Here is a 20,591-nt window from a genome sequence, read left to right as displayed (position 1 = left end):
CCTTACGTGCATCTGTCACATGCCTCAAAAGTTCTAATGTGTCTCTCTGCATCTCCTTTAGGGTTTTATGCACCAGGTCTTTCACTGTCAAATGGACCACAACTATGTCATAGTCATGTGTGTCTTGGGAAAGGGTCCTAAGGGCACTTGTAATTTCTCTGATCTTGGCACCATAGAGTTATCTCATAGTAATCCTATCATTGTCCGGCCTCGTGATTGGGGAATTGGTTTGCATAACAGTTGAGTCACCAGTTACTAATGCATTCTTATCAGAAACTACTTTTGCATTACTTGACTGGGGGGTGACTAGGCTGTTGGTGAATAGTTGTTGTAGGTGTGCATGGGCTAAGTGAGTCGAGGGACTTCCAAACAAGTTCTAGGAGGCTTTGGCAAGGATCTTTTTATGGCATAGGAATGCGACATCTTTGTGTGTGCTGTGTTTGAAAACATTGTATTGGTTGAGAAAAGGAGGTGCGTATGTGATGCTCACTGCTTATTAATGTTTGTGAGAGGAGACCTCCATATTACCTAAGTATTTACACTTCTCACAGATATATTGAGCATGCTCTGTTAAGTAGTTCATTATCAGTGTGCGTGACACAGTTACTACACTGCCCTAGGAGTCTGGAAGTAGAAGAACAAGTTTTCTGACCTGCCGTACTGTGCAGTGCTTTGCATGTTATCTGACTTAGTACATAAGGCTGTGCTATAATTAGTTGTTGTTAGCGTAATGGTTAAGGCCATCTCCTGTCATGCACAAGGTACAGTGTTTGATCCTGACCTCCGGATAATGCCTGTCTGGAGATTGCATGCTCTCTTTGTGTCTCTCTGAGGTACCTCCTACTTCCCAAAAACATGCTGGGTGTTTCCATCTCAAACTCACCCAAGAATGAAGTTGTGGGCAGCAGCACAGTCTCAAGATGCTGCCTCTTGGGGGAAAAGTTGTGTAAACCAAACATTTGTGGCTTAAAATATGGTACACAGTATACACTAGATAGGGGAATGGATCATAGACTGCACATTGTATCAGGGCTAGCCACTCAACCATTTAAGAATTGACTCTTGGTGATTTGGCCACATTGTCACCATAAATGGGCATGGGTATTTACCAGTGATAAATGGGTTGAGGACCTGGCTTACTCTGACCCACAACTGGGACTCATGCTAACAGTGGTAGGGATTTTTGTGCCCGTATTAGCCAGTGTGTATATATCAGCCAAAAAGCCCAGCAGTCCGTGGTCAGTAAGCTATTTTACATTGGGCTGGTATCTAGTTGCCCAGCTTGGGTTACTGGGGAAAGCTCTATTGAGAAAAAGCTGGATGTAAAACCAATCAACCTGCCAAACATGAACTAAGAATTGCTATTCTTAGTATGGGTTCACTGACAAGGGCGCACCTTAGAAGTGGATGACATGATAGTACGTTGGAGGCTGGCCATCCTCTGAATTCAAGACCCAAGATGGAAGAACAGTGCAGAAATTCCACCTAGCTTTGGAATCCAGAGTTTACTACTCAGGGGGAGGATAGACTAGAAATGATGGCAGTCAGATTCCTGTGTAAGGATATCAGCCTATGCCCCACAGTGGGGTTGTGATAATGAGGAAAAGAGTGCATCCAAGCAGCAGTTGCAGGATCGGTCACATAAAGCAGGACAAAATGAGTTGGTGTTTATAATGGGGGATCTGAATGCACACATTGGGACAGATCAGTATATGAGGTCTGTCTGAGTCCTCATAGGTGATGCAACAGTAATAAAGGAGGAGAGGACCATTCTAGACTTTTCTCTCTGACAAATGGCTTGACGGTGACAAATGCATGGTTCAGCAAGAGAGAGAGTCACAAGAGTGTCCAACGTACAACTCAGATTTCCTGACTAACAAAGAGGTGAGAGCAGTTGCAATAGCAAAGAAAAAGTCACCAGAGGCACTGTACCAGCTCCTGGAAAGGGGTTGTTCAGATGGCCCAAAGAAACTCCTATTAAGTTGCAATGCAATGACAGAAAAATAAAGAAAATAATCAGACTGCCTTCACCAGCAACAACCTGTTCACCAGTTCACAGGACATCAAAGGCAGATGGAAGGAGTACGTCCAGTAGCTTCTGAATGAAGAAAACCCCACAGAAGCTGTACTGCCCCAGACACAGCATACAATGAAAGACAAAGAGGAACCCACCCTAGAAGAAGTAAGAACAACACTAAGGAAAATGAAGTCAGGGAAAGCAGTAGGCTCAGAAGAAGTCAGAGCAGATATGATCAAGTTGTTTGAGTTATGGGAGTAATGGCTCCGGAGGATACTCATAGCAGTGTGGAGAGAAAGGCTTATCCCAGATGATGGGAGAATAATCATTGTGGTGCCTGTGTAAAAGAATGATGGGTACATTCACAACTGTGGGCAGTACAGAGGTATCAGACTCGTGGCACACTGCATGAAAGTTCTGGAGTCAGTGATTGATAAATGAATACAAAGAGCAGTAGAATGTAAGATGAGAGGTGAGCAGTTTGGGTTTGGATCAGGGTGCAGCACAACCAAATTGATTTTATACTGTGACATTTGATGAGAAGGTAGAGATGAGGAAATAGTTCAGCTGGGCATCCCTAGACTTGAAGAAAGCATATGACAGGTTCCCAAAAAAGCTGATTTTTGGCAGTCCTAATGTGGTTTGAAATCCCAGAAAAATTGGTAGAATTTAGTGCAGGCTATGTACCCAATGACACAAGTACGAACAATGTTCGGATACACAGAGAGGTTCCCAGTGGGAGTGGGTGTGCACTAGGGTTCAGCTTTGAGCCCACTGTTCATACCGATGATAGACTATATTAAACAGCTCAACAAAGCTGTTATATATGCAGACAATGTGGCATTACAGGCAGACTTTCAACAAGAACCTTAGCAAATAATAGGTTTAAGGACTGCAAAGCTGAAGACACATGGAATAAAACTGAGTACAGATAAGACCGTTATAATGACAGCAAATGGGAATATTAGAAGAAGCTGAGAATTGAGATGGGAAAATAGTGGAACAGGTTAACAACTTCAAGTATCTGGGAGGGGTGGTTGAGGAAGAAGGGAAGCCTGAATGAGGAGGTCTAAGCTAGAATCAGAGGGGCTATAGAGCCAGCTGGCACAGGGTGTCAGTGTACTGTGTAACAGAATAAAACCAAAGAATCTGAAAACTAAGTTGTACAAACAGTAGTACGACCAGTTCTGCTGCATAGTACAGAAACTTGGGCAGTGAGAGAAGAGCAGTTGAGGAAGCTAGAGGTAATGGTGATGAAATGCCTGAGAAGGGTGGCAGGATGCACCCTCTGGGACAGATGAAGAAATGAGGACATCAGAGCAGAAGCCTAAGTAGCTCCATTTTCAATAAAGGTCACAGATTACGACGGTTCAGGCACATATGCAGGAAAGCAGAAGACAATCTGGTGAAGAAGATTTGGAACCGACAGGAAGAAGGCAAGGTGAAGTAAAGGCGTCCAGCAAGGGGGATGGATGGATGGTTGGATGGATTGTGTGAGAGAAGACCTGTGACAGGCAGACAATGACAGTCAAAGAAGGTAAGGGTACGGGAGTGGCACTTGAGAGAGAGGTTGCAGCAGTTGACATGACACTCTGACCTCAGAAGTAAAAAAAAAAAAAGGGGGGGGGGGTTGCTAGAAGCAAATCAGAGCAGCCAAGTTAAGATAAGCACATACCAGTGCTGCCCTGGATGCAGTCAACAAATCAGGGAAACAATGACTGGTTTGGACCACTAATTTAAGAGAGAAATGAAAATGCACTTATAACCAACTATTCAACTGCAACTACAGTGGCCCTTTGTGGGGCACGGCTAAGCACTTGGTTGTGTTATAATTAAATAAAACAAGAGACCCAACCAGCACATAACTCTGGAAGAGGCAGTGGTGCTCAGACATTTAAACAATAGCAGCAGTTAACCTCCTATCACAAGAACTACTGCTACTGCTTATGAGTTGGCCCTCAACACCTGGTTGAACAAACTGTTTTAGTTATATAAAAAAAAAAAATATATATATATATATATATATATATATAAATAAAATGTAGTAAGAATTTAAATATTTCAGAAACAATTCAGACAATAGAAATAGCAAAATCTTAGTGCAGTATAGTTTTTACTTCCCTGATGTAGAGATTCTCAGAAAAATGATCGGTTTACGTTGAAAAAAATCTGCAAACCAATGCAGTGCATTGAGGTGCAATTCAGATTAACTTGGAAATAAAAGACAAAAGTACTCTCTAGTTCCCATACATAGAGTCAAACCTGGGCTGCCTGAGTTAAAAACAGGAATGCTAACCAGTAGACCATATCAGTTCCAGATGTTCTTTGTTTTCTTGATTTGCAGGAATTGTGCTTACTCACTGGTTTGGGTGAACTGGTTGGCAGTAGTGTTAAGACACTCTGTCCAAGTACATTGTATGATATCATAGTATATACCAGCAGAGAGCTCATGTGCCCCTTGTTCTAGGGTCCCGTGAGTAAAATAGCTGAAGTGGAGTGGAAGTAAGGTTAATTGTTGTATACCTGCTAATGATGATCCAATTGTTTATAAACTCACATGGTCAAAATATAAATGTTGTTTGTGTATAGCTCACCTGATACAGATCCATCTGTTATAGCTGTGCACTGTACTACAAGTAACAGGTCTTTCTAATACTCTGTACAGAAGAATAAAAACTTAAATTTTCAGTCCTTGCTCTTGATGCTCTTGAAACAACCTTTTAATCTTCATTAATGCATTCTAGTGGGTAAAGTCATGGAATTGTTACTATCCAGACTCTAGTGCTTTTTTGTGCTCCTGGGTGCTGTGCTTTCTGCTGCTTTATGTTCTGCTTAACTGTACATGAACTATAAGATCTGATGTTGTCATTTTCATTATTCCCTAGCAAATGGATTCAGATCCGATCCTCGGATCTGACTCTGCCTCATACTTTAGACTTTGGATCGAACTCTCGAGCTCCTCCCTCTACCCATAATGCCCTTGTCCATCCTCAGTACCTCAGATCTCGTTTGCCACCATTGTGCTCAGATGCACGGTTCTTTTCTTGAGTGATTACTTCATGTTTTTTTCATAAGTTCTTTAATATTTTTTTTCCTAAACATCTTCCTTTTATCTTTTTCTCATCCTCATTCTTAGTGTACGCTACTGCGTTAGATTCTTTACTATTTTTATAGTATTTCTTCTCATACCTTAGTCAGTATTTTCTTATATACCCTATAAATCAGGTATTTTCTTAATTACCATTGGTCATAATCTTTCTTCTTTATTCCGTTTCTTTTTTAAAAAAAAGTTTGTCTTCCTCATTCTCATTACTAGTGCTTTTTGTTATAGCAGTGTTGTCCGTAACCTCCTGTCATGGGTGACAAACCAACAGGATTCAAGAAATACACTTCTTGTGGGCATAAAATCTCAAACTCGGATGCTCACAGGGAGTGCGTTTATTGTCTTGGAGCCTCCCACTTGGAAACCAATTGCAGCATTTGCTTTACCTTTAATCCCAGGGCTTTGACTACTAGAAGCAGCAAGCTTAATCCTAAAAGGTCTCCTTCCTGCTGGAACATCTTCTGGAGCTCAAACCCCTGTAAATCCACAAGATCTGCTCCATTGGAGCACAGAAAATTCTCCCCACTGATTTTTCCTAGGACTTTGTCGAAGCCTCAGATAAAAATTTTAAAATCTTCAGATTCAACGTCCTTGGAGTCAAAGGGAAGATCGGTGGAAACGAAACCATGGGATACAGTCATCATATCGGCCAGTCCTACTTGTTCTTACCTTGGATCCCAGATCTTCGGAGCCAAAACCTTTCACCTCACAGGAGTTCATCCTGGATCCAATTTCTCCAACTCTTCACTCTCCTTTACTGCAGACTCCTAAGAAGCATTCCAGGCCACAGTCCACCACATCCTCCAGAAGCTTATCAGAAGTGCATGTGGATAGGGTGATGCAGAAATTTTCAGAGCTCAGATCCAGATGGGGGTCACAGAGGCTCCATCCCCTATTGGATTTTTGAGTCTTTCATCCACTTCTCATACGATCCTTTCTCCTTCTCCTATCTGCCCCACAGTTTTGGAACCCCAGGATCAGATAGCCCTGAGATATTCAGTCAAATCCAAAGAAAATTTCTTCTTCAACTCTGGCAGCATCCCCGACTAGTTCCACTATGATACCTTTGAACTAAAATGGGTTCCAGAGCCAGATCTGTGGGGCTGGGATTGATTTCCGTGTTATCGAATCTGTCCCTGCCCCTCAAAGCCTAAGTGCTAGATATTTTGGGTTCGGTTCCATCCTCGAGGCATAGATCTGGTAGGTGTCATGATCTGCCTGTATGGGAAGTCTCGTTTTCAGTGTGGTTGGCCACTGCTTCTCCATGTCCATCTGCCTTTGAGGTCATGGAAAGAGCTTTTTCTCTTTTTAGAGAACCCATTTCTCATCCCTCAGATCCAGTCTATATTCCCTCTTTGGTTACAAGCTCCGAGTCTTTCAGGCCTATCCCACAGGGACAGCCAGTTCTAGCAAGCTTCCAAGCAGTTTGTGTAGAGAAATTCCCCCTCTCTTCATATACCTGCCCTGAATATCCCCCAGAGGAGATGCATTGGAAGAGGATGTGCAAGAGGCAGCACATAGATTCCCTGCTGGAATCTCTCTTGGAGGATACAGATTTCAGTGAAGGGGAAGGGGTCCCTCAAATCACCACCAGCTGATCGCTCCTTTAGAGACACATTTGAGATCCTCGGCCAGAAAGGTGGTTGGTATTCAAAAATTTTCCTCCTGAAAAATCTGTATTTTTGGAAGCTTTCGGTTCTGGACCATCTTCATGTTGCCCCAACCCCCCCCCCCCCAAGGGGATGAGGTCATTGATTTAGTTTCCCACCGGGCATGGAATGAGCTCGATAGCATTAAACCCATTCCAAAAAGACCTGACAAATTCTTAGCTCCTTCAAGGACAGACCCCACTGAAGCAAAGGAGTCCCAGTAGATGCTATGGTGATGGTGGCGGCGGCAACCACCAAAAAAGCTAGCATAACAGAGCTCCTTTTGTCTACCCACCAAACAGGGAGTCTAGGGCACTGGACAGATTTGGAATGTGATTCTTTGCCTTGGCAGCCTTTGACTTGGTGTCTTAATTACCTGGCACATTTCACAAGACTGTAGAAAGAGATTTGATTAAGGAACTATCAGATTCTCTCTAAGTCCATGTCTGCAGAGGATTTCAAGAGGACATCCTCTCAACTGGCCACTCTTGTTAATTTCCAGTGCTTTTATGAGGTTGATCTCTCACACAACTGAAGGCACCTCACAGGCTGCCGGTTCAGGCGTTGCCATAAGGAGTCATGTCTGTATGCGACTGTGCGACTTTGCGGAGCTTTGTAAGACATCTTTCATCAGCGCAACCTTTGATAGCACATCCTTATTTGATCCATCGTGTAGAAATGCTTACTTGCAACGAACAAGAAGGGAAGACTGTCTGCCATGAGAATCAAGTTTTCTACCTCTCAACAAACCTTTTCTAGGAATCGGAGGTGGTAAGAAAATGTGGTTCTGCAAATCTCTGGGACCTTTCCAAGATTCATGCTGGGTAAACTCCTGCAGAGGCAGAGGAGGCAGTTCCAATAATGGATTTGATATTAGCGGCCTCCTACAGATGCAGAGGAGGCAGTTCCAATGATAGGTGTCACCCTAGAGGCAGAATCAGGGTTACCATGATTCCTTTCTGGACAGACTGTTCCAGCACTTCTGAAGTGCTGCCTGACTGTCCACCTATGAAGGCAGTTGGGAGACGGTTGTCCTTGCACTCGGTTGCCTGGGCAAATATAACAGAGGATTCACGGATACTAAGAGTAATATCCAAAGGTTATTCCATTCCATTTTTCCAACTTACTCTTTGCAAAAGGAAGAAGCTTTCTGATGTTCCACCCAGTCAGAGTAAAGCAGCATTACAAGAAATTCAAAAGCTGCTAGACAAGAGAGTCATCGAAGAGATCTCGGCAGACCAAGTAGGATTTGGAACATACTCGTGTTTCTTTTTAGTGCCCAAAAAGGCAGGGGACCTCAGACCAGTTTTGGATCTGGGCAAATTGAATCAGTACATAAAAAGGTCAAAGTTCTGAATGGTCATGGTTCAGTCCATTCTGTTTTTTCTTTTCAAGGAAATTGGATGCACTGTGTAGGTCTTCAGTATGTGTACTATCACATCAAAATCAACAGGTGCTCCAGAAGACATCTGCACTTTCAGCTGCAAGTCAGTCTTTACCAATTCAGAGTCCTGCCCTTTGGATTCACCACAGCCCCCAGGACGTTTACTAAATGTATGGCAGTGGTGGCTGCTCACTTCAGACTCAAAAGGATTCCAAGTGTTTCCATATCTGTACAACTGGCTCCTCACCACCTCCTCCATGCATCACCTTCAACAATCCAGGGACTGCTTGCTCCAGACTTGCCAGTCACTGGGGATAACAGTAAATTACTCCAAATTGAAGATGACACCAGTACAGAGCCTGTAGTTTATTGGTGCACATCTGAACACAAATCACATAATTACCAACTCATTGCATAAACACGCTCAGATCTCCGGTTCATCAGATTTTTTCCCACCTGTCTCCTACAGCCCAATTCATTCTTCAAGTGCTAGGATCTATGGTAGCAGCCATAGTATTACTTCCCTTAACATGATACTATATGTGTGTTCTTTAAAGGACTATAGCTGTTCAGTGGCCTATTAGTTGACAACCCCTATCATTTTCAATCAAGCTTACTCTGATTTGCAAACGTCACATCCAGTGGTGGATCCAATCAGATGACATTTGTCTAGGCTGACCCTTTATTTTACCACCCCCCCAAATGCCACAATGACTACAGACACTTCCCAATTGAGGTGGGGACAGGGGCATTTCTTGGGAAGGATGGTCCAAGGCATGTGGTCCCCCCCCCCCCCCCGAGACCAACTTGCATATCAATGTATTGGAGATGAGAGCAGTCCTATTAGCATTGCAGACATTCCAAGATGCTCTTCCTCTAGAGACTATTGCAGTTCAGATCGACAACATGTATGTTATCTGGTACATCAACAAACAAGGGGGAACCCAATCTTACTCTCTTTGCAGAGGCCATGAGAGTGGAGCAATGGGCGATCTCCTCAAACTGCTTTCTAGTTGCAACACATTCCGGGGGAAACCAGTGTGTTAGCGGACAAATTAACTCATTACAGCTGAGTGATGTCTCCAGGCATTTCTGCAGTTACCTCCTATTGCGCCTCTAGGTGTCAAATATTGCCTGTTCATACATATTTGCATTAATAATTCCAAAACCATGCAACATACAAGACATCAGAATATTTTATCTTGAAACATACATGATGGCAAACACAACTGTATTGACATATGAGCTCTGTCAATTAGTATTTGGTAGAACTGTAAGGTGATAACTTCATTTTTTAAAGACTGAAGCCACACCCACTGGGAGTTAAAGGTACACACTTAAAAGAGCTCTACTTGAGGGAATGAGTTAAGCAGGTCCATTCTGATGCCTCACAAATGGTCTCGCAAACAGTCTGTGGAGAAAGAGATTCTGTCTTTGGGGCCAACCTTGTTGCGACCTTTTTGCTTCCCCCCTCAACAAATGCAGCAGGTATTTTGCACTTATCCCCCCTCAGGGAGAGTCACTGAGAAATGCACTAATCCACGTTTGGCCATTCGGTCTCCTTTATGCATATCCTCCACTTCCCTTGATTCCCAAATTTCTACAGAAAGCAATCCAGTTGAAGAGCTCAAGTCGTCCTCATTGCCACCTCCTGTCCTCAACAAGTGAGGTTTCCCTTCTTTTGGTCTCATCTTTATTGTCCACCTTGGATATTGGACCCAATTCCAGATCTCATCTCGCATCCCTCAGGGAGGAGTCATCCTAGTGTCCAGACCCTCAAATTGACTGCATGGTTTCTTGACTTCCAATAATTGTCAAACAATCCAGGCTTTCTCCCTCAGTATGTACCATTATATTACCCTCACAAAAAAATTCCGCCAAGATTTACAAAAGCAAGTAGAAAAGATTCTCCCTGTGGGCATTAAAAATGTTGACCCTTTTTCTGTACATTTTTTACTGTCTTTGAATTTTTGACTGTTCTTAAAGAAGGAGCCAGCTTTTCTACAATTAAACTGCAATTGGCAGCCATTTCCAATTTTCATACAGGAGGCAGAAATTATTCTTGGGCTTCTTCCAAATTATGTAAAGCATATCTAAAAGGCATTTTTCTCCTTAGACCACCAGTAAAGAATCTTTCACCTCCCTAGGATCTAACTGTTGTGCTATAAGGTGTAACTCAAGAACCCTTTGAACCTTCAGCAAAAAATGACCCATAATTAATTTCATGGAAAACAGCTTTTTTAGTAGCTATTTTTTCAGCAAGAAGGATTTCTAAATCTTAGGCTCTTTCATCAGACTCCCTGCATTGTATTCCGTAAAGATATGATTACTTTACGAACACATCCTTCTTTTTTTTACCTAAAGCAGCTCTGAATCAAGCATTAACCAATCCATTCATTAACCGATCTTTCCAAAATTTTCAAATAAAGGAGAATACATGCTTATATCTGTTAAATGTGCACAATTACTTTTTTATTTATACAGGACAAAGCTTATCAGAAAGTCATATTAGCTATTTGTTTCCCTCTCACCAAAATGACTAGATTATCCAGTTTCTAAAGTTACTCTAGCTAAATGAATCACATATTGCATTTTTTGGATCTATTCTCAAAAGGCATTTCCCCTGCCTATACCTCCTAAAGCCCACTCTACTAGATCCATGGCTACTTCATCTGCTTTTTGGTCTAGAACCTCTGTTGATGATGTTTACACAGCAGCCACATGGCCCGATGCTCATACCTTTGCTACTCATTGCAAATTGGATCTAATATCCAGAAGAAAAGCTGCCTCTGGAATATCCTTCCATGAGAGCCACCCAAGATCAATGTAGCTGGGGACTTTGTTCCATTTGTTGAGGAAGAATGAAAAGGACAACATCAGATTTAAAAGTTATGTACCCACTATAACAAGTCATCTGTGTTGTCCATTTTCATTCTTCCTCAACTTCCCTTCCTATCCATCCCCCATCCATAAATCTGGAGGAACATTTTAGATTGTTTATTGGAACTTAGTTATGGGTTTGATCCCCGTTCTTTCAGCTATCCCTTTTCTGTCTATTTATAAGGATTTTATGGCAACAAACTCGATATGAGATGTTGAGGATGGACAAGGGATATTATGGGTAGAGGGAGGAGCTTGAGAGTTGGATCTGAAGTCTAGAGTATGCGGCTGAGTCGGATCCAGGTGTCTGATCTGAACCCATTTGTGGAGGAAGAATGAAAGTGGATAACACAGATGCCTAGTTACGGTGAGTACATAACTTTTGATTGCTACAGTACTGATGATCTTCCGTTGTTTCCAAGGACCTTCACATTCTTTAAAATGATTTTCAGATCGGTTACGGCTGATCTTACTGTATTGTGTACAAGTCTGACTTTTCTTCCAAGTTTAAGCATTGTCAAATCCTGAGGCACTGTATAGGTAACCAATTTTCTTAACTGTGCACCATTTTAACTCAGCATTGTGCTTTTGCTGTGTCAGCACTCTCTCGCTTGTCCACCAATTTAGAAACTACCTTTATTTGGCTAGCCTATTTTTAAATCTTTCCTGAGGAATTTTGTCAAGTGTTACACTGAAACTGAATATTTAATGCACTCCAGTCCCATTTCAAATAGCTTGGGAATAATGCCAGAGCTGAGGCCAAGAAAATGCAACATTGACGAAGCATAAATATGCACCTCTTATGTAAAACATATAATTAAAATGATCTGTGTTGTATTTGATCTTAGTTTAATCTTGTAGGTGATTCCAGTAGAAAAATAATGATGTAGTAAATTTGGTTGTCACTTTTCACTGAGTCACTACCCAACAAAGCCAGTCTTTTAGAACTTGAAAGTTTTGTTCATGGGAGACACCCCTGCCTCCTTAGAGGACGTTTTGGCCCCTACGCCTCTTTACTTAACATTGTTTTATATGTGCTATCAACCCCCATGCCTGTTGCCTTCAAGCCTCTTCCTGTCAGTCTTGAATCCACTTATCACACTTACTGGCTATCCCCAGCACAGAAGTGAGAACTTGCTGGAGGGGGCCCTAATCCTGTCAGCTGTGGAGGTAGCTTTTGTGCCCTCACTGGCATCCCAGCAATGGGGACATTTCTATCACATCTAATGGCTAATATGTGCTCAGTCTCTGGACTGTGTCCTATATCTTCTCTGTGCATGCTCTTACTTCCAGTTGCATGCTAATTATGAACTGTGACAAAAGCTTGGCTCGAGGGCTGACTTTCAATAGATCGCAGCTTTTTGCTGCTCTGCTACGTATGAAACCCTGACCCAGAATCAGGTCATCTACGAATTATTTAGCACCCGGTTCCCCACGAACGTGCGGTGCACTGCTGGAGAGAGGCGGCCCCCTTCCGTCCGCGCTCCGACCCAGTGACGAGCGGCGCTCTTACCCACTTAGGATTACTAAGCTTACATCCCTGATACTGTCCATTTCAGTGCCAGTTGGCCAACTGGAAGCAACTTCTCCACCCCATATTATGGGCAAGCTGGTACCAGCCACTCACTCCCAACCTACCCTACCTGGCTCTTCCAGTGCCCAAGTCTCTGTTTAAACACTAGTCATTTTGGGTGTAGTCTGAGCTTCATCCCACTAAACCACTGAGCCAGACTCCTTATATGGTATAACCAGCTCTTAGTTTGCACAACCTTAAACTGTGGTCAAGCCCACATAGTGGAATGGTCCTGTATGTTTGAATTAAAAAGTGAAGTAATCAAGTAAAACCCTTACAAAGCTTTGAAACTTTTCTGCTGCAAATGGGCTAAGGAACCAAGGAAGTCCGCACATATTTCTTAGAAGCTGACTTTGTGTCAGTGTGACATTGACAAACAAGCAAAATTTGATTACAATATTGTGAAGTCCTGTACTGTAGTTCTGAGGACAAGAATTCATCCTAAATTACCTATTTTCCACTCACCCATGGCAATCTTGACATTGGTTTTCTTGTTTTTCAGATGTTATCAAGATGGTAGAAAAGGATGGAAAGGTTACAGTGCAGGATGGAGCTACAGAATTACTGAAACTGCCACTGAAATGTCATGTCTGTAAACAATTGCAGTCAACGCTGCCACAGTTAAAAGAACATTTGAAAAAACACATGGAATAAAATGAGGAGTGGTTATACATTCTCATCCTAGGGACCACAACAGTGCATGACCCAAGGCATTTGAGTCGTATGAATAGAAATGTTATAGCTTTTTTCCTTTTTAAATCTGTGAGATATATTCCAAAGGTGGAAAACTTGGGTCATATCTACTATGGATGCAGTTTCAGAAATATGCACGTTAAATAGTGGACTTTGTGCTAGAGAGATCATCCCACAGAAAACTTCATGTTAGAAATGTTTGCCATGTACAGCTGTTACCAGTACTACATTTGTTGCCAAGAACTATGGAGTAATGTATTTTGTTCCAAATAATTTTAATGTTAGCAAGTTTTTCTACATAGTGGTATCAAGTAAAGTATACAATGCCATTAAGTCCATTGTGTTTTGGAGACAAAGGTTTTTTGTCTTATTCCCCCTCTAGTAACCGTTTCTGCACTTTCTCAGTCAGACAACAATTTCTGTCATACACCGAGGTTCATAGCGACCTACAAAACCAAGGAGAATGTTAACTTTGCCCCAGCTTCACCCCTGCCTTTGCACCAGGGATTTTTCCTTCCTAGAAATGAAACTGCAACCATCAGAAAGGATTTTCATGTACGTGTACTTAAGTCTGTCCTGGAGCAAAGTCAGAGCTTTCCTGCAGTAGGTGAACAGCTTAGCAAAGACAAAGGCTGTTCAGGAGTATTTATTTTGTTTGGGTGTTTCTAAGAGAGAGCATGATAAGTGGTCATACATGTCCACCATACACCCTAAACCTTCAAGCAAACTGGAACTTTTTGTTTTGTAATGCTCACCTGCTTGGTACTTAATACTTCTGCTCCCTGGACAGTTATCCTTGTATCTCCCAATAAAGTTGTTCCTTCAGACTAGTCTTGGTTTACACTCAGAATTACCTCCAGGAATTATTTGCAATGGCCTTAGCACATTTAACCCGGTGGGAATAGTATACAGAACATAACTTTGACACTAATTAAAACCCAGACTACATTTGTGATTTAAAGTATTTCATTTTAAGTTACAGATGAGAAGAGCACAACGTTGTTTGGACTTGTTAGAACATAGCAAAGTGCACACACACGAACTACCATTGCACTAACTCAAAACATTCTGATAGTGATTGCTAAACTGGCTGACATATTCACTGAATAGCATAGTATTTTAAAGATAAGTAAAATATATTCACTGAATAGCATAGTCTTTTAAAAATATCAAATTGATGACAAATTTGTTAATGCCAAATATGTTGTTGCTGTTTTGTAGTAAGAAAATGTGTTGCCAGTGTGCAGAACAATTTTGGGTTTGCTTTGAGAACTTTTAGTTGTTGCACTCATAAGCATCATTGAATGAATATATGAAATGAAAACCTGAGGTTAAAATGTTAAAAACTGCTTGATATACACTGCTGTGTAAAATTATGTACATGTGTGTCATTTTGTTTTTCCAACACTTTTTAATTGAAGTTTAATATACACTGGTTTAGAGAGTATCCTGTGAACAGCATTACTTTGAGGTGTGATAAGTAGTAGTTTCTTCATCCCCTTAAAGCTATGATGCTCTCTGGCTTCCAGCTCTTCAGTTTTTCATTGCCATATGCCCATCTTGCCATTGGGGGTGTACAAGTGTTGCACAGCAGGCAATGTTGTTTTATAGGTAATCTTCTCTGCTTAATTTTCTGGTGTTTGTTCCCCAGTGCTTGACATGAAAGTATGTCATTTGCTGTATGCCAAGCCATTTCTTTAAACAATTAAGTGCAAAGTACCCTTCCTTGCCAGGATAGCTAGCAGCCACACTCCTTTCTACGTCTCTACCTCCATGCCTTCCAATTTCATAGTGTCTGTAATTAACTGCACTTACAATCTCCCTCCCGTACTCCTCGGCCCCCTTTCTCACTCCAGGTGCTACTGTAGCAGTATAGTTTTTTGCCAACTTGATGGCATCCTTCCCCTGAAATTTTTACGTGGTATATATAACCAACTTGCTTCAACTTGAGTTTTTTCTTAGGACACTATTTTTCTTTTTTAGACTCTCCCTTCCTAGCTCTACTTAGGTCCTACTGTACCCCTCTAATTTCACCATAACTGACATAGCTATCCTTAACCCCTCATACTTCCTTTTGTCCTCTACCATCTTAACCTTCCTCCTACACTTCCCTTAACAGTCAGCATCTCACTGATTGTTTTTACAGGTTTTGTTTCCCTTCACTTTGCTCTATCCCTGCCTCCGCATAGCTCCACACCTCTCTTCACTTCCTCCTAGCTATTCTATATCACATTCCTTGCCCTGCTTTTTTTTTCTTTTTTCCCCTCCTCCACTCCTTCCACCTTGCTATCCTCACCGCTTACACTGGAGCATGAATGTTTCTCCGTAAGCCCCCATTGCCTGTCGCTGAATCGTGCAGCCTCCTCTTATCTGTACTTCCCCTGCTTGACCTTCTCCTCCCCTTTTTTACGTTACTTCCTATCCAACCAATGAAATATACCCTGCCCCAAGAGGCGCTATCTTTAATTCCTTCTCTTGCTCTTGGCTGCTGTGCATCCCGGGCTTCAGTGTTCTTATCCATTGTAAGTAAGTGCTCTGAACTGCTGTTATTGTACCTTGTCTGCATTCCACTGTAATTGTATAGTATTTGTTACTGATATTCTGCACAAACTGTTACCTCGAATGGACTAGTATACTCACTGCTGTACCCTGCTATCTGCTATGTCATTTTGTAATTATTTGATGTGTGCTGCCTTATTTTCTAGCACTGTTTTTTGGGTAGCTGCTTTATGATATTCATAATAATTGATAATGCTACGTTAGTCTTGTGGCTCTAACATCTCTTGTAAACTATTTTAGCTTTATTATATGCTGTTTCTGCTACCTAAAGTGAAGTAATTGTGTACCTATGCTGTACATGCCTAATTGCTAATGCGTGGTACACGTGGAGCTGTTGTACATGGATGTACTTATTTGTAGGAAGTCCCTGTACACACTCTAGTGAACTAAGCTTTCATTTAACTGGAAATCCTAGTTAGAGTAGCATCTTGTCCTTACGACTGCTCGTATGTATTCACCTACTGAATTTACAGCCATTAAAGCAGTTTTTATGTAGTGATATGATGCTGTGCAACCACACGCTATTGTAAACAGCTTGAGATTAGCGTCTTGACTCTGACTGCCTGTATGTATTACCTGCTCAAGGTTTAGTCATAAAGTGTTTTTCCTTGGTACTGATAATACGCTGAGCAAACATGCTAATTTGGATAGTTGGTCTGCTGCTTGAGCTGTCGTAGCGCTGTATAGGTACCTGTATGTATTCCTGCTCAAGGTTTAATCATAAAGCTGTTTTCCTTGGTACTGTTATGATGCTGTGCAAATACGCGCTAATTTGGATAGTTGGTCTGCTGCTTGAGCTGTCATAGTGCTGTATAGGCGCCATACTATTCTCTCAATAACTTACCTCCTCCTTTTCAGCACTATTGCACTGTATTCAATCTAAGTGTTTTCTGCATTATTTTAACTGGATGACCCCTACTACTTCATATATATACTAGCGTTTAACAATAGTGTACCTCCTGGGTCTCCTACATTACTACACTGAACCTACGTAGCTTGTGACCTTCTCAACCATCTTGTACTTTCTGATAAGTAACTAACTGTCCTCACTAAAGTGTGTTTGAGCTTTAGTTCCTGTTCTACTACACTCTCTGTGTGGGTCTTTATAGCTTGGACATTCATACAAGAATTTTAAATTCATTTTCATCCACCCTTAACGGTACATAATGAATACACTACCCATATTTGTCACATTGAACCTAAGTGGTGCATCTCTTCTTAGTTCATTAGCTCCTACTGTACTACTGCTCTAAATTACCAGAAATCACCTTAAGGATCATGATGTATAATACCTAAATGAAGTTACTCATGTAGTTTTTAAGTGAATCTGTCCTACTGCTTTTGTCATTTGTCTTTGCTTATATGATTAGTAATGTGATTTTGCCTATATTTTATCTATCTTTGTCCATTATTTTGCCTCAGCTGTTGACTCCTGTTGTTCTTTACTACTTTGTCTTCTTTCTCCCTTGTGTACCCAACTAGTTAACCTGCACGTCCTGAAGTAGGATTGGAGAACCTGCCATACCTGACGACCTCGAATCCTTAATTTAAAATGCAGCCTGCTGTCTCTTCCTATGTTGTGGAATTGAGACCATCTTCTCCCTGAACTCATCCCCTTAAGGATACATGAAAGTATGTAATTTGCTGTATACTAAGCCATTTCTTTAAACAATTAAGTGCAAAGTACCCTTCCTTGCCAGGATAGCCAGCAGCCACACTCCTTTCTACTTCTCTACCTCCATCCCTTCCACTTTCATAGTGTCTGTAATTAACTACACTTACAATCTCCCTCCCGTACTCCTCGGCCTCCTTTCTCACTCCAGGTGCTACTGTAGCAGTATAGTTTTTTTGCCCACTTGATGACATCCTTCCCCTGAAATTTTTACTTGGTATATATAACCAACTTGCTTCAACTTGAGTTTTTTCTTAGGACACTATTTTTCATTTTTAGACTCTCCCTTCCTAGCTCTACTTAGGTCCTACTCTACCCCTCTAATTTCAACATAACTGACATAGCTATCCTTACCCCTCATACTTCCTTTTGTCCTCTACCATCTTAACCTTCCTCCTTCTACACTTACCTTAGCAGTCAGCATCTCACTGATTGTTTTTACAGGATTTGTTTTCCTTCACTTTGCTCTATCCCTGCCTCCACATAGCTCCACACATCTCTTCACTACCTCCTACCTATTCTGTATCACATTCCTTGCCCTGCTTTTTTTTTTTTTCTTTTTTCCCCACCTTCCAACTTGCTATCCTCACCGCTTACACTGGAACATGAATGTTTCTCCGTAAGCTTCCATTGCCTGTCGCTGAATCGTGCAGCCTCCTCTTATCTGTACCTCCCCTGCTTGACCTTCTCCTCCCCTTTTTTACATTACTTCCTTTCCAACCAATGAAATATACCCTGCCCCAAGAGGCGCCATCTTTAATTCCTTCTCTTACTCTTGGCTGCTGTGCATCCCAGGCTTCAGCATTCTTATCCATTGTAAGTAAGTGCTCTGAACTGCTGATGTTAAGTTGTCTGTCTCACCTTCATTCTTGCTGTTTGAGATCGGAGCCGATCCTCGGCTCCGACATCTTCAATAGCTTGAGAGCTGTTTACTGGCTCAAGGCTACCCCTTATTCCATGATGCCTAGCGACAGTTACCCAGATCTCGTTTGCCGCTTAAGCTGCATGATGTCGTTTTCTGGCTCAGGCTTGTATTTTCAAATTTTTGTGTAGAAATATATTCTTATACACCGTAAAACTATTAGATAATTTACCTTTCTTAGTTTTATTCACTGTGTGTGTTGTTGGGTACTTTGTTCTTTCATAGTCCCATTTTAATTAGAACTCGTTTAAGTTAGAGAGTTCTCCCCTCCCCCACTCCCTTCCCAAGGACAGCTGTTTAACTTAGAGTCTCTCCTTTCCTTCTTTATCGTTTAAAAAAAAAAAAAAAAAAGATTGTTTTTACATATATATATATATATATATATATGTATATGTCTAGTGTACTTTGACTAGAGTAGAATTTTTTTTATCTGTGTTTCTCTTCTGGTACTTGTTTTTTTGTGGTTGAGTTATGTGTAAAGAAGCTAAAGTATCTGGCTTTAAAAAGTGTGACTCGTGCTGTCAGAAAATGTCTCTGACAGACAGGCACACTAGTTGTGTTTATTGTTTGGGCGCTGTTCACCCGCAGGACTCTTGTTCTATTTCCCATGCCTTTAGTCCAAGAGTCCTGCAAGAGCGAAAGAACAAATTGATCCTTAGGGGTCTGTTAAAACCTCAGGATTCACCAGCAAAGAGTTCCCAGCCAGTGAAATCCCCAAAATCCTCTAAACCATCGGCTCCACCTTCGGAGCAGACTCCAGTACAGGATTTACCGAGTATGTCGGTTCCGACTGGCACCGACAAGACAACCCCTCAGTCGGCTCCATCGGATGTTTCGGAGCCATCTCGGAGCCATAAAAGGCTGAGGTCCCTTTCGTTAGAGTCAGTTCATTCGGCTCCTCGGTCTCCATTATGGCAAAGTGAACGTAGCCACCATTCTTCACACTCCTCTTGATCCTCTAGGCTGTCTGATTATGAAGTGGAGAGAGTAGTAAGTAGGTTGCTAAAATCACAGGCACTAGCTAAATTATTGTCTAGCCCTCCTCAACAGGTATCAGCTCCATCCATCTCCTTTTCTGTTCCTCCTCCGACTCCATTGAGTTCGGAGCCGGAGTTCGAGTAGTGGAACCTTCTGCTCCGATAACCATATCTCCTTCGGTTCCAACGTCGGCTCCGATTGCCTTGATAGTACCTTTGATCGAGGAATCTGGATGCCAGGGCTCCCTCGTCGGCTCCAAGGGGGCGAGTGGCATTGGACCCTTGTCCGACCCTGTTCTCCCTCTCAGAGCATCGACGCAGGTGAGCTCGGCTCCAACATCGGCCTTGGAGCCGTCCCACTTGGTGCAGAGAAAGATTCCTATTTCTTCGGAACTGGAGCTTTCTCTGCCTCAAGCCAGGGATGCCTTTGAGGTCATGCGGAGTGTGCTGTCCCCCGAAAGAAGTGCAAGAGGAAGCACATCGACTCCCCTGAGTCTGTCACTTCTGATACAGACTTAGATGAATCGGACGGGTCCTCGAGATCCCCCATTGAAGATGTTTTCTTCTCTGACATCCTGGAAATGCTTAGGCAGAGGGGGAACTGGAATCCCCTAGCCCCTCCCGAGGATGAGTCTGTATTCCTGGATGCTTTCGGTTCCCGAACTTCCTCTTCCTGGGTTTCTCCTCTTTTCGACCCACTTTTGTCTGTAGTGACTCGAAAGGCTTGGTCAGCTTCGGACACAGTGGAACCAACTCCGAGACCACCTGGTAAATTTATTACAGCTCCCTAGGATAAGCAATTCTTTCTAAAGGTGTGCACTTTGATGCCGTAGTTGTATCAGCAGCCACCAAAAAAGAGTTAGCAGAGACCTCTTCATCTGTTCATCCCCCTAACAAGGAGTCTAGGACGATGGACAGGTACGGAAAGTGAATGTTTGCTTCAGCAACCTTCTCCATGAGGTCCCTGAACTATCTATGTCATTTTACTCGCCTTCAAAGGGATCTCCTTAAAGAGCTTGGAGATGCCCTTCATGATCCTACAACTGAGGGAATACAAGCCAAAGTAGCTTCCCAGCTAGCGACTCTTAATTCTTTAGTTAACTCCTCCATGAGGCTCATTTCCTATGCAGCCGATGGAGCGAGTAGAGCCGTGGGCACAGGT

The 20,591-nt window shown here is 42.2% G+C and overlaps 1 protein-coding gene across 3 annotated transcripts in view; it reads left to right on the top strand.

Moving 5' to 3' along the window:
* APTX (aprataxin) overlaps nt 1–14,675 on the top strand; it is a 1,163,679-nt gene extending 1,149,004 nt beyond the window's left edge. For all 3 annotated transcript variants that reach the window (XM_044060974.1, XM_044060972.1, XM_044060973.1), the window contains one exon: nt 13,109–14,675. In XM_044060974.1, the coding sequence (XP_043916909.1) occupies nt 13,109–13,202 (94 nt within the window). In that variant the 3' untranslated portion in view covers nt 13,203–14,675. The remainder of the gene's footprint in view (nt 1–13,108) is intronic.
* Nucleotides 14,676–20,591: the final 5,916 nt, after the last annotated feature.

Source organism: Protopterus annectens, chromosome 2.part0 (assembly GCF_019279795.1).
Source record: "Protopterus annectens isolate FY-2018-M chromosome 2.part0, PAN1.0, whole genome shotgun sequence".
NCBI classification, from domain to species: Eukaryota; Metazoa; Chordata; order Ceratodontiformes; family Protopteridae; genus Protopterus; species Protopterus annectens.
This window is presented reverse-complemented; position numbering and strand designations above follow the sequence as displayed.